The sequence below is a fragment of the Botrytis cinerea genome, chromosome 7 (genome assembly GCF_000143535.2).
Source record: "Botrytis cinerea B05.10 chromosome 7, complete sequence".
Classification (NCBI taxonomy): Eukaryota; Fungi; Ascomycota; class Leotiomycetes; order Helotiales; family Sclerotiniaceae; genus Botrytis; species Botrytis cinerea.
The window spans coordinates 1,258,746-1,283,549 of NC_037316.1; the positions used below are offsets into that span (position 1 = coordinate 1,258,746).

Here is a 24,804-nt window from a genome sequence, read left to right on the forward strand (position 1 = left end):
CTCCCCTTCATTATTACGGTGGCCTTCTCGGGGGCTCGGTACTTTCAGCACTTCTATCCTAGTCTTCCTTGACAACCGTAATTATCTCGTCATTCGCAAGCTTAGAAATCCAATTGCGCAACTTGGCTGCGTATTGACAAAATGAGGGGATTTATGAATTCCCCCCTACTTGATCTCGAATCAAATTGCACTATTTCTCTCAATCTTATCAAAGACAGACTGCGGAACGTAACATGTCCGAAGAATCTGAGAAGAAAGAGTGGCATATAAAAGGTTCGTATCTCCCAGTCTCATCAACATTTTATTCTCCCAAATAATCATCCCTCACACTTTCGATAGGATCTCTAGACGCAGAATTAGTCGTGACCCCAGCCCTTCCACCTGACTTTCATATCAGTCTTCATACACACGATACACCAGACGGAGAATCAACAATTGTCGAGCTTAAAATGGGTTCTCATCCTGCTCCAAAGATTATCTTGTATACTTCCTATGCATGTCCTTGGGCCCATCGCTCTCAAATAGCTCTTGCTGAGCTCGGGCTAGAATTTGAGACTGTCATTATCGACCTTACTGTTCCACGCACGCCAGAGTACTTGGCCATCAACCCTCGGGGACTCGTGCCTGCTCTCTCCTACAATGGAGAGATCCTCACTGAATCCGGAGTGATTTCCCAATTCTTGGTAGACTCTCATCCTTCCCACTTGGAGAAGACCAGCCGTGAGGAAGGTGGTGCATTGCAACGTGCTAGATACAACTTCTTCATCGAGACCTACTTCTCGAAGGTTGCCCCACATGTTGTGAAAGCCGGAATAGCGAAAACATTGGAAGAAAGAGAACAAGCTGCCTCCAATGTTATAGATGCGATAGTGAAGGAGATTGAGCCTTTAGTTCAGAACGCAGCCCCATTTTTTGGAGGCTCGGAGAAGCTGACATTTGTGGAAGTAAGTAGCAATATCTTTGACACTGTCACTAGATACTAATGAGTCCCATAGGTTCAAGTTGGATCATTTCTGCTCCGACTTTTGGCTTTCGCCAAATATGATGGCTTGCTTCCCAAGAGCCTTTTGACTCTGGAAGAAAAAGCTCCGGCCTTTTGGAAATGGGCCAGTGCCGTAAGCAATGAGAAGAGCGTCACCTACATTTGGGATGAGGAGGCCACAGCAAAGAGATCGCTTCAGCGATTTGAGAAGATAAGAGCAGCTTGACTAGAGAGACCAAATTTATGACGGAACCACCACGAGACAAATGAAATAAGAATTCAGCGGTACGGGCACAGCAATAAGGGTAATGACGGCGTTGATATAGTAACAATTCAATCTTTTAGAATATGCCAAGAAACATCAGTCTACAAACCCCGAAGCTAAATCACTTTCCCCATAACCTAACACTTGTCCTCATGATGATGTCAATTTATGCATCAGTGTTTCGTCCCTGCATTGTCAGCACCACTCGGGGATTTTGCTCCTAACACTCGACATTAGGTTACTACGATGTCTTAGAAAATGATTGAGGAATGTCTCATGGAAAAAGTTCTTCAATCTGTGACTATCACAAGGCCCAAAAATCAGATAGAATCCGAGAGAGAGACCAGACCTCAGCCTCCTTTTGCCAAGGGGTGGGTGGATGTTTGTGCTGTACAAGCACAATACCTGGATAGATAGCTAGCTTATCTTGTGCTTACAATAATTACAAGTGCGATCGATAACTGTATAGTGTGCTTTGTTGCTGAGGGGTGATGCACCAAAGAGCAATCCAATAACGAGAGAGCAAAGCCATAATGTTTGGTTTGAGCTCCAAGATTACTACCGGTGTGCCATATGATACTAGGTGATCTTGGTGATCTTGATAAGGGGGACACGTGACGGTGAGGATCAACTCTTCCTTTTCAGTACTCTGCCTACCTGGGTAAGACTCACCAACTTATAAATCCCGTTCATCAGCCCTACCCGACTACCTTTTGAAGCCGTTCTTAAACATCCTGTTGATCCTTCCAGATGCGACTTGGATGGAAACACGACGGACGATGAGATGGCCGATGAGGCTCACTGGTGGCTCGACCTTGCTTAATAATTGCAGCACAATTGCCAGCACGAGATCATGCAGCACAAACTGGATTTTCCCCTTGGCAAAAGCGATGGGTTTGTACCTGCCCAGCGGCCCAGATATGCCCAGATATGCCCAGATGATAGACGACATAAAAGTCGACATGAAATGGCACGTTGGATGTGTTGACAATTCACGCAAGTCTTTCGATCAGTGAAATGCTCTACTATTGCGATTCGGATTTGCTGAACCACGCAACGATTCGTGCTTTGAGAGAACAAACTGCCGGCCCCTGGGTACGGTACCTCTTCCTGGACCTTTGCATGCGATTGGCATCGATTGCTGCTGTAAGCCTGTAACAGTTTCCAAGCGACCAATGCACAGCCCCAATGAAGCCCCTCACAACAATCATGACAGCCTAATAAACACATGGCCTGCAAAATAATCAAATGATCGCCGCCTCACTTCCACTCCAAAACTCCCAATTCTCAAAGCTCAAAGCTCAAAACTCACCGGCGACAGACACACTTCTTTGCCTTCGACCCTTGCGATACAGACATTTCCCTGCATCGACACACGCAAAAGCCGCAAGTGAATAAATATAAAACAACCACACACTACGTACTCAACGGCGAAAACAAAGACCCACCCAGTCAACCAAGCAAGGCCGTTCACTCAGTCATCTAGGCCAATTCTACCTACCCCACGGAGTTTCTACAAATCTATTAGAACCACAACCCGCAACCACCAACACTTGACAACATCCTCTCTTCACTTGCGACTCTCAACATTTCAGAGATTTTTTCGCACAACGATACACTCAACCAAAGGTATGTCGACCGAACAACCCAGGCTCCCATAAGGAGACGCCGGGTTGTTCCCCTTGACTGCTTGGAGCCAAATCGCTGACATCAGTATGTTTTATTCAGCAACCAATACTCGGACTTTCAGACCCTTCCTCAAGAGCCGCGCTCTTACTTGCGCCAGATCCGAAATTCCAAAGACATTCCGAATTAATATCTATAATATTTAGAAGATGGGTAAATCGTGAGTACCATATTTCTCTTCACGCTCCCGAGACTTTCCAGCGCATCTTGCACAACATGAATACCGCCAAAAGCCACGAGGCCAATGCACCCACCGATCTCGTCAGTGTGCACCGCATTTTCGGAAGTTGCTGCAAAGTCCGAGTCTTATCGCTCGATGAATATACAAAATTAGTGGCTTCAAAGTCCATGGTCAAAGGAATCGGTTAGATGGATGATGGACGAGGAAAATATCAATCTTCATGGCGTCGAATTATGCGCAAACGACTGAATCGCTTGCAACTACTTAAATCACGGAACATGCGGGATATCTCATATAATCTAGTTTGCGCACTGGCAGATGGACTGACTTGTTAAACCTAGTCAATCGAAGCTCTCCGCGGAGCAAATCACCGAACTCCAGAAATCTACTCACTTCGATAAGAAGGAATTGCAACAATGGTATAAAGGTGTGCAAAAAATGCAGTCGGTCTCATTGAATGACCACCTAATAATGTGGTCTTTCTAGGTTTCTTGAAGGATTGCCCATCTGGGATGCTCACCAAGGAGGAGTTCCAAAAGATCTACCGACAATTCTTTCCATTCGGAGACCCATCGTCCTTTGCGGACTACGTGTTTAATGTCTTTGATAGCGACAAGTCAGGTTCGATTGATTTTAAAGAGTTTATTTGCGCTCTCAGTGTGACCAGTCGAGGAAAGATGGAGGATAAATTGGACTGGGCATTCCAGCTTTATGACATTGATGGAGATGGAAAGATCAGTTATGAAGAGATGTTAGCGATTGTAGAGGCAATTTACAAAATGGTGAGTACCCCTCAGCTCTTGACCTTATGGTCACGTGGATGTCTTTGAGGTCTCTCTTTGCATTGAGCATGTGGCGACGGTGTTTTGCAAGATTTGTCAAGAAAAATGCTCTGGCAAAGATGTCTGGCATAGGCTTGACTTTCATCCATCCCCCAGCCGTTTGAATGATTTTCCTGTTTTCCTAGGAGTTCATTCCGAGTATCTTTGTTTCTTATTTCGGAACGTGCAAGTACTGATTAGCACTTCTGCAGGTTGGCTCAATGGTCAAACTTCCACCTGATGAGGATACCCCTGAAAAGCGGGTCAAGAAGATCTTCCGTATGATGGACAAGGATGAGAATGGCAGTCTGGATATGGAAGAATTCAAAGAAGGAAGTAAACGTGATGAGACGATTGTATCTGCACTTTCGCTCTACGATGGTCTTGTCTGATGGGTCTTCATGGACGAATTTGTTTTCGGTGCTGAAGGTGCAAAGGTGTGTCAAGAAATTAGATATTTGAAAGAAGTCTGGGTGATCTTCTGGATCCTCCCTCTTCTTTGTACTTTGGATCATTTGTACCTTCATCATCATTCGCCAATCATTTGGGCGGTTCATGTTTTTGGAAGGAAATGTTTGTTGGTAGTTTAAGCGTTGCGTATGGTACCGGGAAGTTATCTCCTGGATTGGATCCCTAGGATGGATCAATTGATTAACCACATATACTGGTATAGAAATAAAAACTCCTGATGTATCCACTGTCGGTAGAAAGCTATGTGATGCGCGTGGATTTGTTATTGGATGGCTCTTTTCCCATCTACGTGATGCGACGAGTAGACACTGGTTGCAGTTGGTACAGCTGGCTCTATTTTGAACCTTGGATATTTAAGAGGTAATAAAGCCCATATTTGAGGTACTCGAAGACGAGTCTTAAGTTTAAGGTCTATTGGTTTGTCAGTCTACTCGGCTTTGTTTGATTCTTGGTAAACATAGTGAAGTGCTCCAGTTCTGAAAGCTTCGCGTCGGCTCGAATTCACGGCCAACGTCAGAAGCGCCGTAGTGAAAATTCACTTCACCTTCTCGTCTAAGGTCTCTCGCTGATGTTGAATTCTACATTCCGTATTGGATAGCCTTGCAATAACTAACTTGCTTGATTTTACACGTTTTTCACAATACAGAAGAAATCCAAACTCTCGATTGATCAATTACACAAACAAAAGTGCACCATTAACAATTTCACACATAGCTTCGTCAACATCCAACAAATTGAATATTAAGTAACACTATCGTTCATCCCAAGAAATTAAATCAAGAACGTCTACCAACAATGTCGCTATCCAAACCCTCCATACCCGTCCAACGATGTCCACCAAATTGCAGAGGCTGTGCGACATTCGCAGCTTTCGGCGGCGGATACTTTCCTCCTCAAACACCTGGCGGAGCATTGTACCAATGCTATGAATATGCTTTGGCGCTAGGTTTAATAGAAGGACCTCCTTCAAGTACGATTGAAAATGAGGATTTGGTACCTGCTCCATTGGCCATACCTGCTAAGTCGGCGAAACGTCCTACGGGCAAGCCTATTGCTCTTGCTGCCCAGAGTTCTCCTTCTCCTTCTTTCGTTCCATTTCCTGTGGGAGTGAGCAAGGCGACCAGGAAGAAAATGGAGGCAATAGCGGCCGGGCCATATTCATTCGAAGAAAAGGTAGAGTTGATGACTCTCGAGGCAGCTAAAGATCCGCAGTCCGCTTTGTACAGGTCGATCTTGGCAAAATCTCACCAGAATGATTCCTTTGCAGGACCGACGATGGCACAACTTGATAAAGACGCTACCTCTTCTTTACCTCTATCTGTTGCAGACGTCTACGAAGAGACAAATGCGACTTATCCTCTTGGTCATAGTTATCTGCCACCTGGTGTCGTCCCGCTTCCTAGTGATCTTTTATTTACGATCACGACATGTGGAGAACGATGCGCGACGAGTTTTGTGGGAATGTATGCAATGCGGATGCGAGATGCGTTTCAAGCTTCTGGGGTCGATATGCGGGCTCATGAAGTAAAGGGGGAGTGGGAAAAGACGGGGGCGAAGCGATGGCTGTATAGTTTGGGGACGGATAAGGATAAGGAAAAGGTGAACAAGATTCTAAGGAAGGGGAAAGATGTGGTCATGGCACAGGAGAAGAGAGGGGTTAGCACGTTCAAGTTGTTGAAAGAATATGAAAATTTACGCCAGGATATAGAGAGGGAGAGGGTGAAGGACATGGGGGTAGAGAATCCGTTTCAGGATGTGGCGAAGGCGATTGGAGATGCCCAGGAATCGGATGATGGTCTCCAGTCAGAGCCTAACCTACTGCCTGGCAGAACGTTGCTAAGAGCGGTTGAGAAAGTTGTAAGAGAAAGCTTCGATCCTATCGATTGGCAAGGTCCGGATCGGGATTGGCCAGGAGCTGATGCTAGCATTTCCACCCTACCACCACGACAGCGACCATTGCAGAGTTGTGGCATAAACGGACTTGTGAGCGACGACCCGGACGACGAGTCTGCATGCACTAGTTTTGTCCAATTGAAGCGTACAAAGCCGATGGACTTCAAGTGGTACTCTCGGAGTAACGAATTCGAGAAACCGAAATATGAATGGCCACAGCAAGTGAGATGTATAATGAGCAATGGAACAATTCGCGAGCGTTCGATGGGGCCGTTCTATGGCGAAATATCTGACAGACTCTCTATGTTAAAGCAGCATACTATAAAGCAGAACATTGCTGCAGATAACACACTGGACTTCGTGAACATATCGTGGCAGTTCATGGCAAAGGCAATGAATATCTGTGATTGGTACTGGGACGAAGAAAAGCGCATATTGGTAAAAGGTTATAGCGATCACAATGATTACAAGAAAGACTGCGATCGGATTGACCGAGAGTTGGATAATTGGAAGGCGATTATCAAAGAAGGGATGGAGACTCCAATCAACTCTGGAGATTTGTCCAAGAAGGAACTTCGATATGCTACGATTGGCGAGCATTTATTACGGCAATGGAAAGAAGGACCGGGAATCATGGTTTCCAAAACCCCTAGTGATGAAAGGATGGAGGGATCTCTTCTTGCTCCCCACACCACCGATAACGCTTCGCATATCAACTATCTCAATGCTCGTATTGCTGATGCAGCCAAACATCGAGCTGAAATCGAAAGCAAGTGGAATCATGATACTGCACCTCAAGATGTCTTCCGGGCCAGAAGAGAGTTGCTTGCACATATAGATGTGTTGGAGGATTTAAAGATCGAGATCGAAACGCTTAATCGTCAAGAAGAAACAGGACAGAGTCCCATTTTCACAGACAAGAAGACGAGAAGAGAGTTGAGTTTGTGGGAGAGGGAACGTTCAGAAGAGATGCGTTTGTGGGAAAGAAAACCGGGAGGTGAAAATAATAGACAAAGTTCTGATGCTAGGACGAAATGATCTGACAAGTGGGCAAAGAGGTTAAGTGAGGGAGGAGATGTGGAGTTGTAATTCTGCATAAATATCAGATTGAACATGGAATCAGGATAGATACTTGGGGTATATTAACAGGATCGCTGATCAACTGTCACTTTAGTTTGGATGTTCCGTTATTGAGATTGGTTAATACGTATGCAGTTTTACATAGGTTCTGGTAGTATGAATACGCTCTTCCTTTTTTATGTTTTTCATGTCTGATTGATGGAATGCCTGCTTGCCTATGAGGATTAGGTATACAGTATCGACTCGGTCATATATATAGTTGTTGATAGCACAAAGTCTGTTATTAGGAAAAAGTGTCAATGTGTTTTTGAGTATGCTTCGTTCGTGATGTTCCAACCGTGTTCCCTCCAAGGGAAGTTGTCGATCGAATTCAGTAGGCGGTGTGGCATGATCGATCCGAGCCGTTTATGGAAAGGATACCTGCTTAGGTAAGCTTATAACCTTATTTCTTAGTTCACACATCATGTGTCACCGTGGACTTCGGAGAAGGATTTCCTCTTAATTAAAACATCCTAAACACAACCCAAAAAGATATCCTTGACAACCCAAAACACGATGAATTGGTTTAAACAGACGTGTGCCTCTCCCTAATATTTGATAAAGCCACCTGCTAAAATTCACAGACTCGCAAATGTCGTGGGAACTGAGGAGCCAGAGTATGGTTCTGCAGGTATTCGCACGGTAACAGCTCAAGCTGAGAAAACTCCCTACACCGAGTTGACGAAGAACGATTTGAAATGGAAGGCTCTAGAGAGTACAAATGTAGAGACTCAGACCTTCTATATGATCTCAGATGAGGGTAAAGTCGCATCTGTTCAGATGATTTACAACAATGTGGCGTATGTTTGACCCGTGCACTTATGAGATGCATCACACGTCAAGGTAACATTACACTAACGCCGGATGCAGCGGACTTCGAACAACTTGTCAACTGAACGTCAAAGTATTCAACCACAAAGGCCCAAAACAGTCTGACCATCTCTGGCTTTCAGATGCACTCGAAAACTATGGCTTTGACGAAGAAATGGTTTCGTTCTACGCCGACGGCCTTTCCATCGCTTTGAACGAAGCTGGTGACGAATACACCATCAAAGCCGCTCGTAATGAGTCTGGGCTTGTTAACCTTGTATTCAAGCGCGCGGCCCCTGGCTTCCAGGTGGGAGAGAATGGAACTACCTACTACGGTACTGATCCCGCCGCACCATGGGGAGAGATGAGACATCGATTCTGGCCTCGTTGCACCGTCACCGGTACAATTACCACACCCGAGAAGAACTACGACTTCAAAGGACGCGGAATTTTCATTCACGCTATCCAAGGCATGAAGCCTCACCATGCTGCTGCAAAATGGAATTTTGTGACTTTCCAAACACCTACCTACTCCGCTATCATGATGGAGTTCACAACCCCTGCTTCTTACGGCCACACATCTGTGAATGTTGGAGGTATTGTGAAGGACGGCGAGATCGTATACGCCGGTGCTACCAACACTGTAAAGCATACTGAGTCGAAGGAAGACCCAGAGACTATGTGGCCCGAACCCATCTCAGCTGAGTATAAATGGGAAGGCAAGAGCAAATCTGGTGAATTCTCTGCAATTCTGAGTGGACCGCTCGGGGAAAGAACAGACAGAGTTGATATTCTATCACACATTCCCAGCTTCATCAAATCGGTTGTTGGAGGGGTTGTGGGAACCAGACCTTTCTGTTACCAGGTAAGCTATCAGGCGGCGTTTTAATTTATTGATGTTAACATTTTATAGTGGGCTATCCCCCCAACCAACTCCCTCGTCCTCAAGATTAAGGACGGAGAGGCAGCCGTAGAGGAGCAAGGCACACTCTTTGGTGAATCAACCTTCATCTTGTAGAAGCAATGCGAAGTATACAGATTCCAAAGATTACAAATGAGGGCCTCATGATAATATAGAAGTTGGCCAATGCTTATATTTATAGTCTTGAATATTGCGCATTAACATAACAATCGTTTACCTGCTTCTGCGAAAGCAGGAGGAGCCGTGAAGAAGGGCTTTTTATGGGTTCTTCTTTTGCTTCCTTTCTCTACGGCTCGTTTCTACAGATTGAGAATGGTTTTAATTGGATGATTTTTTGAAAGGGATACGAATGGTATTGTAGGGCTTTTGTAATTCGTTTTAGCCTAGAATATCATTACAGTCTCGTTATACCTACTCTCATTTCATGATGTGATGTGATAGCATGAATCCCTACTAGGACATGGTACTAAATTACAAGCAACTATGTGTAGATGAAAAAGATTAGCACAGGTTATACAATTACATAACCTTGAACTAAAACTTTATTTCAGTATCTTGTCTCGCCTTCATAATCAATTTTCAGTCCAATGCTCATAGTCTGGCATTGAACAATTTACTGTCAAGTTTCCGTATAGAAAAAGCGGAACAATCCAATAGCATTTAATATTCTCACTCAGTTCAATTTTCTAATTAATTCAGTATTCAACACTATCGAACATTGTATTGAGATCCAATATATGGCTCGTCAGAGTGACCAACCACGGGTCTTCCATTCCCTCAAAGCGGCAATTCACCACTCTTAGCAGCCGCCTTATCCTCAAAGACCTTTTTCACAGAAGGTCTCTCCATCAGTCTCGTATGCCACGCAAAGAAATTGGGATAATCCTTCTCCATCTCCAACTCTCCTGCGCGGTCACCAAAAATCCACGGGATCCCCTCGTTCCACATCACAAATGATAGATCAGCATATGTGCATTTATCACCCACCAACCATTCTTTCCCCTTCAGATGTCTATCCAATACGTACAAGACGCGTTTGATCTGTGCCAGAAAACGGTCGATAACGCTATCCACTTTCTCGCTGTGCATTTTTGTAAACCAGTGGGCTTGCCCGAAGTAGGGTCCTTGGCCGGACATTTGGAAATGTAGCCATTGTTTTGTGTGGTAGCGTTCGGGAGAGCTGGTGTAGCTTAGTTGGGTGGTTTGGTCGTAGGTGTCGATGAGGTATTCGATTATGGCGCCGGATTCCCAGAGGGTGAGCGAGGTGTTGGGGTCGGTTATGGCGGGGACGCGGCCGTTGGGGTTGAGGGTTTCATAGGGTTCTTTTTTGAGGTCGGAGAAATCTGAAGGGAGGGGGGGTTAGGTCGGGGGTTGGAGGGTGGGGTAAGGAGGGATTGAATGGTGGAGCGAACCTAGGAATTTGGTGGTGTATGGGATTTTGAGTTCTTCTAGAATGATGGAGACTTTCCATGGATTGGGCCCAGTTACTGTCTTGTGGTCAGTATTGTGCTTGGTGTTTGTATCTCATGATTTCGACTTACTGTGGCTGTAGAGAGTGATTGGTTGAGTCATATTGATGAATGAATGGAGTTTACTTTTTTTTTTGTGATTATTTGATATGTGAACAAGCTATCTCAAACAGGATTCGAGAAGAGAAATTGAGGAAGTTTTGTTATATTTTTATAATAATGTCGTCGTCGTCATCGTGATCTCGTGTGGGAACTACCCTCCACCGAGTAGCGACAACTTCAGACATCGAACAGTAACAAACCTTCCGTATTCCCCGTTGCTATGAATCGAAAACCCTCCGTGGAGCTAGGGAAGGTTTTTTGAGTCTCTTGCCAATGTCTCCATGATTGATTACAAAATCAAGACTTTAATCTCACGATTTGCGCCCTCGCACACAGGTGGTGATGATTACAAATCTCCAATACATTCACCGTGAATTCACAGATGTATATATAATCATTACCATCTCCAAGCAAAACGCCGATGGAGATGGCAGAATTCTTGGAAAGCATATGAAACCCTCCGCAATAAGTGGACATCGGTGTAGGTCTCTTGAGCAGCGGGGAAAGTGTATATAAATTCCCATGATCCGTTTTTGAGTGCTAGAAACGCGGAATGAGTGAAGAGATAAATTTAACTAAGCGTACTGTTCTCACAAGCAGCAGACTTCAGCTTGCGTTGTGGTTCATTGTCAAATTATATGTAGCCCCTTTCACTGATCAAGGCTATCTGAAAATAATTTCCTGGGCGGATTTGTGTTCGAATGCAATCAGCTGTCTTCTTTAACTTCTAAGGAAACATCAGATAATTCACAAAGCACTTGCGAAATGTACCAATACCTCCACTTGGTATCCATGTTGTTATTGATATTGATGTTATGAGGAAGTCAAAATCTTGCAGCTGCAGAAGATTAGCCCTGCCACAAGTGGGTGTATGAACTGACAGAACACAGATATTTTGAAAATTAATGTGATATTTGCTTACAGATTGAATCATAACAAAATAGATTTTGATATCAAAGAATCGAAGAATGAATTTATCATAAAATTTGAAAGTTCAGAAGAGTCTCGTTAGTCTATGCACCCACTGATGTTCGTGCCGGCATTCATCATGACTAAGCAGAAAAGCGCCACACCAGACAGAGAACTCTCCTTTCCCTCGTATGTCAATTCATCTCACGAGTCAGATAAACCATATCCCCTTTTAATCCAACCAATTCTATGATATTCAGGATATGATCATACGACCAGCATTCCATCGAATACGACTCGTAGGATTTTCATCTCTCCACCTCCAATCCCGCACTATGACCTCCAGCACACCCCCCAAAACCCTGATACATTTTGGGAAATTCGAAGTCACGGATCAGGCAAGTCGGATACGAGCGAGAGACTCAAACCACAATGCGGATCTCTAAACTTCCTTCCTAACTTCATTCCAGGTCTTCCACAAATCAAGCTATTGCTACTGTCTCGTAAACATCAAGCCCATCCTCCCCGGCCACGTGCTCGTGATCCCTTACCAGCACCACCCACGCATGACAGATCTCTCACGTGCCGAGCTCGACGATATCTTTTCGACGACGCAGAAAGTGCAAAAGATGCTCGCGGCTCATTATTTCCCGGGCCAAAATCTCAGCGAAGGTTCCTTCAATATTGCAATTCAAGATGGGCCGGAGAGTGGTCAAACGGTACCGCATTTTCACTGTCATGTCATACCGCGCACGAAAGAGAGCGCGACGATTGGAGATGGGATTTATGACAAGTTGCAGGGAGAGGAGGGAAACTTGGGGGGTGGACTTTGGGATCGAGCTGCACAGCTGGGGGAGAGACCGGCGCAGAAAGGAAAATTCCCAAGGGTGGATGACGAGGATAGGTTGCCAAGAAGGTGAGTCTGGATTTTGTTTCAAATGCCTTTTTCTTGGGAATTTTTGTCTTGGTGATGGATCCAGGTGTTAGGGTTGTGACTTACTGATTGATTTTTGATGATGCAGTGCGGAGGTGATGAACCAGGAAGCCGCTCTTTTTAGAGAGCAGATGCAAAAGCTGGGGTACAGTGAGATGGAGCAACACGATCAATGAATAATTATCAAAGTCGTAAAACTCCCAGCTAAATAAATAGACGTCAATGTTTCCATGGCTATTATAAGATCTAGTGATCTCCAAACCATCAATTCTCTTTTTACAACAAGCAATACACAGTATATCTACACTTTTCCAGTTATTATTCAGCGGCGAAAATCCATCTCCAGCTCTGCTTCTACTCATGCTCATTATTTCCAGCCCCTTATTGAACCCCATCCACGTAGATCACAAATTCCATCTCGTCGTTTCGCCCATCCCATCCTCAACCCACAAGCTCGCTACGACCACTCGCGGCGCTTGGCTGAACCCGCTTTCCAACGATAGAAGTGCTGCTCATATATAAGAATAATAAATGGGATTTATCATTCAACATCGCTCTTCTCTTATGTCAAACCCAATCTCTGGTTGTAATCTCAAGAGCAAATGTGATATCTAGAAATCGTGCATGCGTCCAAGTAATTCCGCAAGTGCGGCGCCACTGCTCATTCTATTCGTAGCGAGGAATGCTCCTGTCGCTTTCGCTGATTCTTGTGCATCATTAATACACAAATACCTTCGGAATGTAGTAGCACCCTGATGAAAAGGTGGCGGAGTCAGTCAGCTCTTACTGCGGGTCTAGCAACCAACTTCAAAACCCATTCACTGCTTAAGCTTAAATTTAGTCAAATAGGCCTCCGTGTGTACTTGACGTTCCTTTAGCTGGATTAAATATCTTCTTATACTCCCTTATTACTATGAGTGTACGAAGATATTTAATCCAGCTGTAGGCTTTCAATTCTACCATCAAGTTAATTCGACTCAATAGTCAGGATCCACGATCTTCCATCCGTTTTCTCCAGTATCTCCCGCGCTTATCACGAATATTCCAAACCCCGACCTCTTCAAATATGACACTAATATCTCACCCCCAAACCCACTCATCGCATTCATCATCTCCTCACTCCCCCCTTCTACCCTCGCAATTCCCATCTGGCCCTACACATCCATTACCACCATCAGCATCAGCACACTCCTCCCTACCTTCCCCAACCAACCCTACAAGTACACCCTCCACTTTCCTACCAACAAATCCTGAATGTTTTCCTCCTCCCTCTCCTCATTCTCCAACAATCCCCCCCACCTTCCCACCACCACACCGCCTTCCTCTCCCCTCCCTGCACCACCCTCCCCACCAAATTCCACTGCGACGACCGGAGAACACAAAGTTTACCCGCAGACACATCAGGCGTATATATCGTCCTTGAATCAGCACGCGAGGGAATCCAATGCGTTCTGCAGGCGATAGAGGGAAGTGCAGGATTGGAAATGGGAAAGAAGAGGTGGTGTGTGCAGAAGAGCGGGGTATGTTTGGTTGCTTTAGTGTTGGGGGATTTGAGAGAAAGGATGATGGGTAGGGGGGATAGGGTGGGCGTGGATCGGGCGGGGTTATAGAGAGAGGATAGATATTGCTCGCTCGATGCAATATCATATCACATCACATCACATCACGTCACTTCATGGCAAAAAAAAAACATCTTCTATTCCCTAGAGAACTTTTCTAAAAGCGAAATATATCATCACCATCATCAATATACTCAAGAGCTTCACAATAAACCCACAAATTCTTTTAAGCTACTCACTCACTCACTCACTCACTCATATATCTCTCTCAACCACATCTTCTCTTTTCTTTTCCTTTTCTTTTCTCTCCATACACACACATTCTGAAAACAAGTCAAAATAATCAATCAATCAATCGACACGACCAAAACCACCAGCACAAAAACCACCACCACCAAAAAAAAAAAAGAAAAAAATCTCCAATATCACATAAACATGACTTCAAAAGGCTAGCCATGAATTCCAAATCTGATTACCATTCTCACAATCAAAATCAAAATCAAATTTCCATCAACTACACCAAGACCCCTTTTGAAATATCCGCCTTCCCCTCTTCAACGACATCGAAAATTTGATCAACCGCTCTCTTTGTGTTTTACTCTTCATCGACCGTGAAATTTCAACTGCGTTTCTTTCTTTTTCCCTTATTCATCCCTACATCAAGTTTACCAGTTTCTACGTGCTGAAACTTCCCTGCAATATATCTCCTTCATCATTCTTCCATTTCTCGATCAAGTTCACCTCTCAAAGTCACCCAGAACACAAAGCAAAGCCTGATACTTTTATTAATCCTTTCTTTATTATGCACAGGTATACACTATGCAGTTGTAATCCTACAATGAACGTCGTATCTATCTAGTCTGAATTTAGACCAATTACTTTTATTAAGAACGCCCATCTAACCACCCAATGCATCTATCCTGTTATATGCAATGCTTTCTCAAAGAATCTACTAACACCAATGAAAAGAAAAAAACGCCATCCAAATCTCTATTAAATAGGCGACCAACAGCCATTCTCCTTCTACACACTACCAACCCTCTCTATTATCACCCTTCCGTTCTATATTTGATATCTAAATACACCTACTTTAGTAATGAGGAAGCATGCCTTGATGAATCCGGATCAAAGTCCTGGGTGAAAACCAGAGACCCATCAAGGGCAGTCCCTCAGAATCAAAGTAGGTGCATTTTCGATGTCCAATATACGTTGGAAGACTGAGTTCGAGCTGGATTGGTTATGGCGTAGAAGGATTCAGAACTGTTGTCCCTTAGAAGCCAAAAACGCAACGCAGCATGGTATTCATTCGTTCACAAACATAAATCGTTATCGTAATACAGAAAATAATCCTTCACTCGTCCCGTCTCCACGCGCTTCTTGGCCTAGTTGTCGCTGCTCATTGTGACCTCAGGTCCAGCAATGACACTAAATTGGCCTCCGCAACCAGCAAAGGTAATCTTCTTACCCTTGATGGCAGAGTTCTCAATGAGAGTGGGTGTCCGGACAGTATCATCACTGCCTAGACCAATCCTGTAGTTCTCACCATATCCCCACGCCCATACTTTGCCATCTTCTGTCAGAACAATGCTGTTATCGATTGCACCAGCTACAAAAGTGGCTTTGACACCAGGAACAACGGTTAGAGCCTTGAGAATAGCTGGCTTAGAGGTGGTGGGGCTAACGATGACAGTATCTTGGTCAACACTAGTCAGATCAAGGCCAGTCTGACCTTCGTCACATCGCCCAACAACCAAAACCTCCTGCTTCTCAGTACAGGCGATTGTGTGCTGAAAACAACCTTTAATTTGCTTGACATCAAAGCCCTCAAATCCCTTAACAACAGTTGGATTATGGATGAACGCATCATCACCACCGGCGTTTGAGGCAATACCGGTCTGGCCATAATTGTTTAAACCCCACGAGAGGACTTGGCCTTTGGTGTTAATGGCAAAGGAATGAAAGGAACCTCCAGCAATTGACTTGCACTTCTTTAAAATTGGCGTTGGAGTAAGTGCAGCGAATTTAAAACGGTTATTGACTCGTCTACCGAGCTGGTTTTGCTCGCAAGCTCCCCAGGTGAAAACCGTTCCCTTGTTATCGAGAGCCATGACATGGTTGCTTCCACGAGCCAATGACTTGATGTTCTTTAATCCGGGAATAAGCATGGGCTCTGCCTGAATCTGGAACTTCTTCTTGAGATCACCGTCACGTTCTTTGGCCGCCATTGACGCGCCTTCAGCAGTAAAACCGATGATACCATCATTTCCCTACTGTTGTCAGTCTACTTGAAGAATGAAGGGCGCGGAAAGATTACTTACAACAAACGAACCCCAACCGTATACATAGCCGTCTTCAGTGAGCACGAAGCTAGAGGAGTCACAGGCAATTACCTGGGCGACCTTTCTTCCATCGAGAAACTCAGTGGAGATGGCCGTTGGAGTGCTTTCAAGTGGGTTGAGAACGATATCTTCCTCATCCTCAGAATCAGAGTCTGCATCTACATCTTTGGCCGGTGCTTCGTATGAGCTAGTATCACGACCCAAAGATCCTCCATCTGACACTCCCCATGTCAAGATTCTTTGGTCATCAGTCAACGCAACGCAGTGCATACCGCCGACAGCAACTTGGGTAACGCCCTTGAGAAGGGGATTGTAACGTGGTCGCATGACATTTGTGGGTGCTTTGCCATTGATCTTATTTGCACCCAAACCCAACTCGTTGTTTTCTCCACTGCCAAAAACATAAACATCGAGTCGTTCAGTAGGTGGGATGTTGATGCTAGCGCCGATCTTAAGCTTCTTTGCAACGGGCAAGGATTCCGATTCTTGAGTTCGACTTCTTTTTCTGCTGACAACAGGTTTTGGTGGTGCTGTGAATAAATGTCAGACGCGTTCCTAAAATTGTATTGATCAAGTCAAGAATGAATTTACCTGGTGTTTCCTCTTTGTCACTTCCAGCAGTCTCGACATCTTCCTCGTTCTCCATCTCGGCATCCTCCTCTGAAGCTGGCTTAGACGTGACCTTTGATTTTTTAGGAACTGGCTTCTTGGCGGTCTTCTTGGGGGCGGGTTTAGCAGCAGCCTTTGCAACCTTAGCGGCAGCAGCTTTGGTAGTGGCAACCTTCTTAGCTGGCTTCTTAGTTACTTTTGATGGTTTTGCTGGTGCAGGAACAGAAGTACGAGACGCCGTGGTTCGTTTTACACCGACATTGGCGGGAGATGTGACTGCAGCTGCAGCTTTAGTTTTGCGGCCAGCCATTGTTGGTCCGGGTATCTGGTATGGATGGATTGCTTGTTTGTCGTAAGGGCAAGGTGCTATGTATTGCTGAATCTTTGTATGAGATGCTTCAAAAGACGCGTCGCAAAAAATCGAAGAATACAAAAAGCTCGAGAACTTTCGAGAATATATCGAGTGCTGAAGAGCAATCAAAAGAATCCTTTGGAATGCAACTGATGGATTGATTGATCTTAAAAAGCTTGAAATACCAAGCACAATTGCAATTGAAGAAATAAGCAAGATGGTAGAAGTAGAAACCTTGCAAATTGAATTGAATCGATGATTGTGTGGGATTTGTGGGATTGTGGGTGGAGGTGGAATTGTTTATTATTGCAAGGGATCGACGTATATAGATGGAAGCTCAGGGATTAGTCACGCTAGGCAGTACTCATTTGGTTAGCGGTGAAATGGGTTTTAAGCCGCACCAAAATGATGAATCATTTGATCCAACGAGGCGTCGACGTCATGCTTAGTCATTGTACTCTCATATTACTGTTGTCTACTGGGCTACTCGCGTACGGCATGGTGTGGTACCTACCCAGATAGTAGATAGGTATGGTCATATTACTCACCTAGACAGATAGGTGTAAGGCTATAAGCCTCCTTATCCTCATCCTCATACAACTTGTCACACCCACGGTTCCTCAACATCTCAACCTCGATCCTCGACTCATCCAAAACAGCCAGCCTAACCCTCATCCATCCCACGAGCCCCAATCACAGCAAGATCCCGCGAGTAAAAGATCCTGATATTCTTACCTACCTATCTAGCCACCTATCTACTCACTCACCCACCTAGCTACCCGTCCACAAAGATCTCTCCCACCATCCAGCAAGTCCAAGCAAGCTACCTCCTTATATCATAGTATCACATCATACCACACACACTATATAACATATAACCATGTAAATAGACATATTGCACATCTATCTCAAAACCCAGTCATTCAATCTCGCACATAAACTATGACTGCCTAGCCACCACAAAATTATATGTCAATATGTTGTGTAATATCATGCTCTGCCTAACACTCGCCACCGCATCAATGTGCTCTGCCCTACCCTATCCTCTTCTTTACCCTTCTCCGCCCTCCCTCACCTGTTCCGCTCCCCTTCCCTCCCCACCCCACCTCCGCCTTCCAAACCCCATTCTCTATTCTCCATTCTCCACTCCCCACCTCCAACCCCATATCTCTCATCCATAATCCACTTCCAACTCCACTCCGATACCATGTCTAGATCATTCGAACTAGGTAAAACCATCTAGGCATCTAGGCATCTAGACATCTAGACATACACAATTGTCAAGTACACGCCGATGCCTTGAGCACAACGTAGATTGGATTGTAGTCCTTCCGATTCGTTTCAGGTCACATCACATCGCATCATAATTATCCAAATCAACTTCAATTCTCGCAAACTTTTCAAATTCTCAACATACAACAATTCTTCTCTAGGGTATCATAACATACACCCACAAAATACATATAACGAATGATTCTGATGCCCAAACCATCGATCCATACCAGATTCCCCAAATTGGAACCTTACGACTGTCTGTTTGTAGCAGAATCGCCGACCCACCAAACCGCTTTCCGATTTCACTTAAGCCACCACCCGCATATCCCTTGCCTCTTCCTTTCCCATACCTCCATCCAAACTCAAAACAAAAAGAGTGTAAAAATCATCCCTCATCCCTCATCCCTCATCTCTCATCCCCTCATCACAAATCACCTTCCAATTCACAATCCCATGTACCCAGTTACCTGTTTGTTAACCCACCAAACAAATCGCACGCGAAAAACAACCAAAGTCGAGGATATTGTAGCAACCAAAACGAAAAGTAAAAAATCAATCCCACGCCCCTAAAAGCAAATAGGTATTTCCTCTTAATATTCCCATGAATAGTCAAGCACGCAAGAAAGATCTTCTAAATGTCTTGTCTTCTGTTCGTCTCTGAGAGCGCCCGCATGCTTTTTCTCTTCACCTCAAAAAAAGTTGGAGCACGGTAAACGCAAACAACACAAATAACAAAACAGCCCAGAAAAGAAAGAGAGAAAGATCAAATTGGAATAAGGAGAGATGAAAAACAATCAAAGCAGCAAAAAAAAAAAAGTGGTATTTGGGGTATTGCGCGCCAGGGTATATATCCAGCCATTGTGTACGTCGAAATTGACATACTTAAAGACAATCTAGGAAATAAGGGAATAGTTTTGTGGATATCTTAAGAACGCGGTGGTCCAATTGGACCGGGGTATCCTGAGTTTGTAGAATTAGAAGTTGAAGGGCGACCACTATCGGTCGAAGCTCTCATGCTATGTCTTGGTGTTGCATCACCCGGATGCCCGTGTGGATGCTTGTTGTCGTGGCTACTGCCACTGCCAGTTCCAAATTGGCGGGTTGGCCATGGTGTGGTGTCATCGTCCGGCAAGTTGACACCACTATCGTTCCATGGATTACGGTCTGCATTAAAGCTTCGTGTAGACTCGATGGAAATCAAAGATGTCCTTGATGCGTTACGAGACCCGTTCCTGAAGAAAGAACCGGCGGGAGATTGTGAGCTGTTCTTGCGGCCATTCAAGAATGAAGAAATTGACGACATGCTACCAGGTTTACGAAGCTTATCAAAAATGTTGCTCCTCTCCCTTGCAACATCATCACCAAACGAAGACTTGGTTGGTGAATCAGTTGCCATTGGTGCAGGAGCATGCTGTAAGAGTTTAGAATTGAAGAATGGTAAGGATTCCTCAAAGGAGTCAGACTTGGGACGAGGAATTGTTCCCTTGACAGTGGTGACTTCAATACCGGCTGCGGCAATGTTGGAGAACAAGAATTCGATTGCATCTCGAACTCCGCCTGCATTGTTTCTGGTAAAAGTCCAGAGAAGAATGATTGTTGGTTTCCTATCCTCAGTAAGTTCAGAGGAATTTTCATCAACTTGGACCTCGACCACATATTGAGACTTGAGCTTTGGCACCATCTCTGTCTTGAACTCATTGGAGCTCAAGAATTCCAAGAGCTCCGGGGTACGAGCCAAAACAAGCTCATGACTATCTGGAACCATGCCAAGGAACTCATCAACACAATGAGGAACTTGCCATTCTGGTCCGGAGATTGTGACATCGTCACTAGCTTGCTCGGTACTTGGGAAGAGAACTTTGCAGTTCCATTTCTTTTCCAAGTCCTCAATTTGGTCAAGACGAGTCAAAAGCTCTCGATGGTACAATCGGTCAACATTGACAGTCTGAGAAGTGAACTCTGAATCAACTCGATCGACCATGTCAAGGATCTCAGCCTTCACGAGCTCTAGATTTTGAGCATTACGAGCTGGAGTTCGGCAGATGACATTGTCGGCCTTGATATCATCATCCTCACGATTGGGTCCACCACGGTCCATAACGTTGGAGAATTTAACAAAAACCGAGTGCTTTTTCATGATTCTTTGAATGTGTTGACCACCAATGCCGATAATGCGCTTATGGTATTGATCAGGAACATGGAAAGATATTTGGGCTGGCATCTCTTGCTCAACGAGGTTAAGACCGGTAACCATTTGGTCGTAATTGTTTCCGCAAACATCAATGTTAAAGTTGTACTCATTGAATCCGTCAAATATAATTTGTACGTTACCTAAACAAACTAATTAGTAACTCGAATTTGAAAAAAGCTTCGCAAAACTTACTTTGGCCCATGATCTTGTTAATCTTTCCGTTTTTCTTGCCACTAACAAACTCCTTGTGCTCATTTGCGAGCTCAAGCTTGACTCGAATTTGATAGGCGAATCCTCGCTTGTTCAAAGGGATGTTGCTAATGATAGTCAACGCGTCTTTGACAGCTTCGTCGGAACCAGTTATTGTCCATTGTAGCTTGTCGTATGTCACATCCGCTGAGGAATATGAACAGATATCTACTAACATTGCCCTCAATTGAGGTGGAGCTGGTTGTAAAGGTGGCTGATTTGGTGGCTGTTGGATCCACCACGACGCGCTGTAAAATTGCACTCCCTGCGAATTTTGTTAGCCCAAGCAAAGAGCAATGGAGTTGTGTTACTTACCATCAGCATGAGCTCCCGAACTGTTCGTTCTACGTGGAGACCTTCAATTCCTTGGATTCTGATCATGCTGCGTTGAGAAGCAAGAGCTGGGAACTGGATGAATGTTCCGTTTGTCTCCATGATCTTACGAACCTTGTCCATTCTAGTCAGGAGAATGCTGTCGATCTTAGCGGCGGTCACATGAGCATCTTTCATGAAGAGCCTCGTCATTCTAACAAGTTCGTGGATTCTGCTTTTGGCTGCGGCTATGTTTTCTGCTCGGTCACCAGTAATAAAGATCTCTTCGGGGTTTCGTCGCTGAGCACCCTCTGGACAGTATTTGTAAACCTGGGAGAAGGGGGGTGGGAAATAGATAGCCGTGTTAGTAGAAGATTCGATCATCTTGATGTTCTTTCGGGATCGTCCACAAATGACAGTGTGGAGGGACAGCTCGAGAGATGCTACATCAGCTACACGACCAAGCTAAACCAAAAGTGTCAGTGTGCAGTCTCGCCTTAATTAATACACATAAACGTACTAGTCTGTCAATGTAAACCAATATTCTCGTCTTGCCATGTTCAGCGCTCTCCATATCTCCATAGACTGCTATTCTCCAGCGTTGATCTCTTCCAGCCTCACCATTGCTACTGAGTCCATCAGCCAACGAAGGAAATTTTGGACCTAGTATGAATATATCAACACCGCAGAACGCAGCAACTTTGTCCAAATGTTCAACGACAGATTGTCTCAAGCCTGGAACCGCCGAATCAATAATCAAGTCTCCGTCAACATCTATGACTGCACAACGCTACATGGAAATTAGCACGTTGGGATCACTGGGGGCAGCAGTATGAATCATACCAATGCGATAGGGGTATCATTTAAGATCGTTTCTCTGCTCTTGTGTACCAATTCCGGGCTTCCCGAAAGAGTAACGGTTGTAACCTGTGCAGGGGAGGCCGTGGGACGTTTAGGTGTGGTGACAGCGACATCAGCCAAGATAGGCAAAGGTCCATTGGTAATAGCTGCGCAAAGTTTCGAGAGAATTTCGATATTCGAGGTGTGTACCGGTAACTTCCAGACAGGAATGTCATCGGGCGCGTCTTTGGGATGTGTCCATCTCAGCACAGCATTGGCCGTGGCGTAAAGAATATCCTCAGTATTTGGACCGGCGAGATCAGAAGCGAAGGGGATATTGAATGAATAGTGGATAGTAGAGTCCGCAGGGGTTGGTGCCAGCGCTGGTGAAGGAGTCGGTTTTGTGTGAGGCGGCATTGAGGACATGCCATTCATTTGATTTTGTCGCGACATGCCGAATCCTGGGCCTGACCAGTGCCTCATATCGCGACCGAGGTTTGATAATTTATTCATTCTTATTGTGTGTTTCGTTGTTGACAAACTCGACCACACAAATTTGGGATGAGTTGTGGAGGGTCGAAGAAGGTCAAAGGGAAGTAGACCAAATAAGATATTTGGGGTACCAGAGATAATGTAAGTTGAAAGACTGGGCTCCTGCTGCTTTTGATCAGTAAGTAAGCTGGATGAATTGAGCCAGACCGGTTCGGTAACGACAAGCGAAGAGTTTGGGGCTGATGAGTGGTCTGTGTTGCATGATGAGTGAAATCGACGTGGGCAATGGAGGAAAGAGAATGTTAAAGCAGCCAGAGACAAAGCAAAAGTAAAGGAAAGTAAAGCAAAGCCATTGGGTTTGAGAGTTCGAGGAGGATGTACGCATTGTGTTGGGCGTACCTGGTCGTGAGCATGGAAAGTTTGGCATCGCGGTGAAATGAAGAGATGGGGAAGGGCTAAAGCAAAGGGGGGACTGGAAAGAAAACGAAGCGTGGTGCAGTGAGGGGAAACAGATTGGAGTGAATCAAGATACAGCGAGTTTGGTGTACACGGTACCGATGATTGACAATTACATCGCTGTCTCATCAATTCTGGAATTGTTGGGTACGTATATACATGGACAGGACAGGGTACCAGCACAGAGGCCTTGAGGAAATGAAATAGTTACACACCACCGGAGGAACAGACACGCACCGTAATCGTATCTTATCTTGATAAGTTGTACAATACAGCCAGGTGAGTACAACGTGATGTCGAGGTGCAAGAGGCACGAAAGATAATGTGAAACTTGTTTGGTATGGAGGGCAAAGGTATCAATATTGGTGAAGAAGAAGAAGGGGAGGAGAAGAAAAACAAGAGGAAGAGGAGTAAGAGCAGACTCGAGTGTTGGACGTTAGCCTCTGGTTGGTCCAATCCGTTATTCGTGCTGGTAAAGTTTATATGGTGTGAGTGTGTGTGTGTGGAGAGAGAATGTTCCAAGAGATATGGTTCGACGATAATGGAGGTGGTTCAAAGAGGTGATGGTGTCCTGTAGTCAGTCTATAGAGAAATGTATGGTTAAAGCTATTGACAAGTCCCTCTTTACACTTTCGTGCTATTCCAATACCGTACAACCCAGCCAACAGCGATGATGGTTATGAAGCTATTGCTGTCATCCAATTCGCCCTTCAATTGGTGAAGTCGCAATGCAGAGTGTATCGTTTGAAGCGAGTGAGCAAGGGCAGTGAGTGAGCTTGCGCTCTCGTTCGTGTTCGAGGGTTGGTTTTTTTTTTTTTTTGTTTGGTTAATGTACCGGTAAGTACGTTTGACACAACGATGCATGCACAAAGGATACAAAGAAAGATGTGGGCAATCCACTCGAGTCTTACACTTCGATCTGATTCGACTTCGGTCAATGGATAAGGGAAAGTTTGAAAGCTTCTGTGCGAGATCCCAGCATTGCAGCCAAATGCCACCGCAATTGTATCGCAAACAGATAACTAAGTGCCTGAGCGTGAATAGTGAGAAAGCTTGAAGCTTCTTGATATGATTGGATTGGAGAAAGGAATCGTCGAGGAACTAGGGGGCCAAGACCCAGTATAGCTGAATGAACAACAAGGCAAGAGAGAGTTCAAATACTGTCCTATACTACCTAGGGAGGTCTTGATTAAACTGGACGAGCTGGAGTCAATGACGAACAGTAGTTTAGGGATCGACACCCGCCGGCCACTCGCGAGAACTTGCTCTATGCAATGGATGGACGGATGGATGGGGAAGTTGTTGCATCTCCCTAGTAGACACCCAGGTAGATGTCGATAGGGAATCATTTGCAGATAGATAGATTCCTTGCTTTTAGAGGCCCTTTTGTTCCGGTACTGCAGGTAATAATAAACGACGAGCCTTTCTATTCTTCACTGCGTCTCACTTGTCAACATCACATCACGAGGTGTATCGATCGATGATAGATTCTGCCCACAATGACAACCAAAATACCTTGACATCAGTCACTCAATCCCTCACTCGTGATAATAAGTGTAATAAGTT

At 44.9% G+C, this 24,804-nt stretch overlaps 8 protein-coding genes across 12 annotated transcripts; 5 read left to right on the plus strand and 3 right to left on the minus strand.

The window, feature by feature from the left end:
• The first annotated feature begins 70 nt into the window (after positions 1-70).
• On the plus strand, positions 71-1,563 carry Bcgst14. Its single transcript, XM_024693990.1, has 3 exons — positions 71-273; positions 340-944; positions 996-1,563. The coding sequence occupies exons 1-3, from the start codon at positions 234-236 to the stop codon at positions 1,206-1,208; spliced, it is 858 nt and encodes a 285-aa protein (XP_024549779.1). The 5' UTR covers positions 71-233; the 3' UTR covers positions 1,209-1,563.
• Positions 1,564-1,912: 349 nt separating this feature from the next.
• Positions 1,913-4,781, plus strand: BCIN_07g03440 (hypothetical protein). Its single transcript, XM_024693991.1, has 5 exons — positions 1,913-2,876; positions 2,976-3,093; positions 3,456-3,541; positions 3,601-3,896; positions 4,148-4,781. The coding sequence occupies exons 2-5, from the start codon at positions 3,083-3,085 to the stop codon at positions 4,325-4,327; spliced, it is 573 nt and encodes a 190-aa protein (XP_024549780.1). The 5' UTR covers positions 1,913-2,876; positions 2,976-3,082; the 3' UTR covers positions 4,328-4,781.
• Positions 4,782-4,898: 117 nt separating this feature from the next.
• Positions 4,899-7,767, plus strand: BCIN_07g03450 (hypothetical protein). The gene has a single exon (XM_001548892.2). It carries the CDS (start codon positions 5,202-5,204, stop codon positions 7,335-7,337), a length of 2,136 nt encoding a protein of 711 aa, XP_001548942.1. The 5' UTR covers positions 4,899-5,201; the 3' UTR covers positions 7,338-7,767.
• Positions 7,768-7,854: 87 nt separating this feature from the next.
• On the plus strand, positions 7,855-9,570 carry BCIN_07g03460 (hypothetical protein). Its single transcript, XM_001548891.2, has 4 exons — positions 7,855-7,954; positions 8,003-8,218; positions 8,289-9,093; positions 9,142-9,570. The coding sequence occupies exons 1-4, from the start codon at positions 7,935-7,937 to the stop codon at positions 9,244-9,246; spliced, it is 1,146 nt and encodes a 381-aa protein (XP_001548941.1). The 5' UTR covers positions 7,855-7,934; the 3' UTR covers positions 9,247-9,570.
• Positions 9,571-9,837: 267 nt separating this feature from the next.
• On the minus strand, positions 9,838-10,843 carry Bcgst21. Its single transcript, XM_024693992.1, has 3 exons — positions 10,692-10,843; positions 10,563-10,637; positions 9,838-10,472 (listed from the first exon to the last, which is right to left on the minus strand). The coding sequence occupies exons 1-3, from the start codon at positions 10,720-10,722 to the stop codon at positions 9,928-9,930; spliced, it is 651 nt and encodes a 216-aa protein (XP_024549781.1). The 5' UTR covers positions 10,723-10,843; the 3' UTR covers positions 9,838-9,927.
• Positions 10,844-11,838: 995 nt separating this feature from the next.
• On the plus strand, positions 11,839-13,115 carry Bchnt2. Its single transcript, XM_024693993.1, has 3 exons — positions 11,839-12,028; positions 12,101-12,546; positions 12,653-13,115. The coding sequence occupies exons 1-3, from the start codon at positions 11,894-11,896 to the stop codon at positions 12,738-12,740; spliced, it is 669 nt and encodes a 222-aa protein (XP_024549782.1). The 5' UTR covers positions 11,839-11,893; the 3' UTR covers positions 12,741-13,115.
• Positions 13,116-14,897: 1,782 nt separating this feature from the next.
• Bcsrm1 lies at positions 14,898-17,934 on the minus strand. Its single transcript, XM_001548887.2, has 3 exons — positions 17,054-17,934; positions 16,442-16,992; positions 14,898-16,390 (listed from the first exon to the last, which is right to left on the minus strand). Exons 1-3 carry the CDS (start codon positions 17,379-17,381, stop codon positions 15,506-15,508), a joined length of 1,764 nt encoding a protein of 587 aa, XP_001548937.1. The 5' UTR covers positions 17,382-17,934; the 3' UTR covers positions 14,898-15,505.
• An 810-nt stretch (positions 17,935-18,744) lies between these two features.
• Positions 18,745-23,950, minus strand: BCIN_07g03500 (hypothetical protein). 5 transcript variants are annotated; one of them, XM_024693995.1, is made up of 6 exons: positions 23,476-23,950; positions 22,294-22,944; positions 21,971-22,240; positions 21,454-21,915; positions 21,082-21,403; positions 18,745-21,029 (listed from the first exon to the last, which is right to left on the minus strand). In XM_024693995.1, the coding sequence occupies exons 2-6, from the start codon at positions 22,801-22,803 to the stop codon at positions 19,624-19,626; spliced, it is 2,970 nt and encodes a 989-aa protein (XP_024549783.1). In that variant the 5' UTR covers positions 22,804-22,944; positions 23,476-23,950; the 3' UTR covers positions 18,745-19,623. The 5 variants fall into 5 exon arrangements, with proteins under 5 accessions (XP_024549783.1, XP_024549785.1, XP_024549786.1 ...); XM_024693996.1 differs by having other exon boundaries at positions 23,454-23,950; XM_024693994.1 differs by having other exon boundaries at positions 22,294-22,947; positions 23,454-23,950.
• Between the last annotated feature and the right edge of the window lie 854 nt (positions 23,951-24,804).

Coding starts and splice junctions, on each gene's coding strand:
- BCIN_07g03450 (XM_001548892.2), top strand. CDS start 5,202: ATGTCGCTATCCAAACCCTCCATACCCGTCCAACGATGTCCACCAAAT.
- Bchnt2 (XM_024693993.1), top strand. CDS start 11,894: ATGATCATACGACCAGCATTCCATCGAATACGACTCGTAGGATTTTCA. Junction 12,029..12,100: donor AATTCGAAGTCACGGATCAG/GCAAGTCGGATA, acceptor ACTTCATTCCAG/GTCTTCCACAAATCAAGCTA. Junction 12,547..12,652: donor GAGGATAGGTTGCCAAGAAG/GTGAGTCTGGAT, acceptor TTGATGATGCAG/TGCGGAGGTGATGAACCAGG.
- BCIN_07g03500 (XM_001548886.2), bottom strand. CDS start 23,367: ATGAGACAGCGATGTAATTGTCAATCATCGGTACCGTGTACACCAAAC. Junction 22,241..22,293: donor ATGATACCCCTATCGCATTG/GTATGATTCATA, acceptor ATTTCCATGTAG/CGTTGTGCAGTCATAGATGT. Junction 21,030..21,081: donor TAACAAGATCATGGGCCAAA/GTAAGTTTTGCG, acceptor TAGTTTGTTTAG/GTAACGTACAAATTATATTT.
- Bcgst21 (XM_024693992.1), bottom strand. CDS start 10,722: ATGACTCAACCAATCACTCTCTACAGCCACA. Junction 10,638..10,691: donor AATCACTCTCTACAGCCACA/GTAAGTCGAAAT, acceptor ACCACAAGACAG/TAACTGGGCCCAATCCATGG. Junction 10,473..10,562: donor ATACACCACCAAATTCCTAG/GTTCGCTCCACC, acceptor ACCTCAAAAAAG/AACCCTATGAAACCCTCAAC.
- BCIN_07g03460 (XM_001548891.2), top strand. CDS start 7,935: ATGAATTGGTTTAAACAGAC. Junction 8,219..8,288: donor ATGATTTACAACAATGTGGC/GTATGTTTGACC, acceptor CGCCGGATGCAG/CGGACTTCGAACAACTTGTC. Junction 9,094..9,141: donor CCAGACCTTTCTGTTACCAG/GTAAGCTATCAG, acceptor AACATTTTATAG/TGGGCTATCCCCCCAACCAA.
- BCIN_07g03440 (XM_024693991.1), top strand. Junction 3,542..3,600: donor ATTGCAACAATGGTATAAAG/GTGTGCAAAAAA, acceptor TGGTCTTTCTAG/GTTTCTTGAAGGATTGCCCA. Junction 3,897..4,147: donor TAGAGGCAATTTACAAAATG/GTGAGTACCCCT, acceptor GCACTTCTGCAG/GTTGGCTCAATGGTCAAACT.
- Bcsrm1 (XM_001548887.2), bottom strand. CDS start 17,381: ATGGCTGGCCGCAAAACTAAAGCTGCAGCTGCAGTCACATCTCCCGCC. Junction 16,993..17,053: donor TGACAAAGAGGAAACACCAG/GTAAATTCATTC, acceptor ATTTATTCACAG/CACCACCAAAACCTGTTGTC. Junction 16,391..16,441: donor ACGGTTGGGGTTCGTTTGTT/GTAAGTAATCTT, acceptor TGACAACAGTAG/GGAAATGATGGTATCATCGG.
- Bcgst14 (XM_024693990.1), top strand. CDS start 234: ATGTCCGAAGAATCTGAGAAGAAAGAGTGGCATATAAAAG. Junction 274..339: donor GAAAGAGTGGCATATAAAAG/GTTCGTATCTCC, acceptor CACTTTCGATAG/GATCTCTAGACGCAGAATTA. Junction 945..995: donor AGAAGCTGACATTTGTGGAA/GTAAGTAGCAAT, acceptor TGAGTCCCATAG/GTTCAAGTTGGATCATTTCT.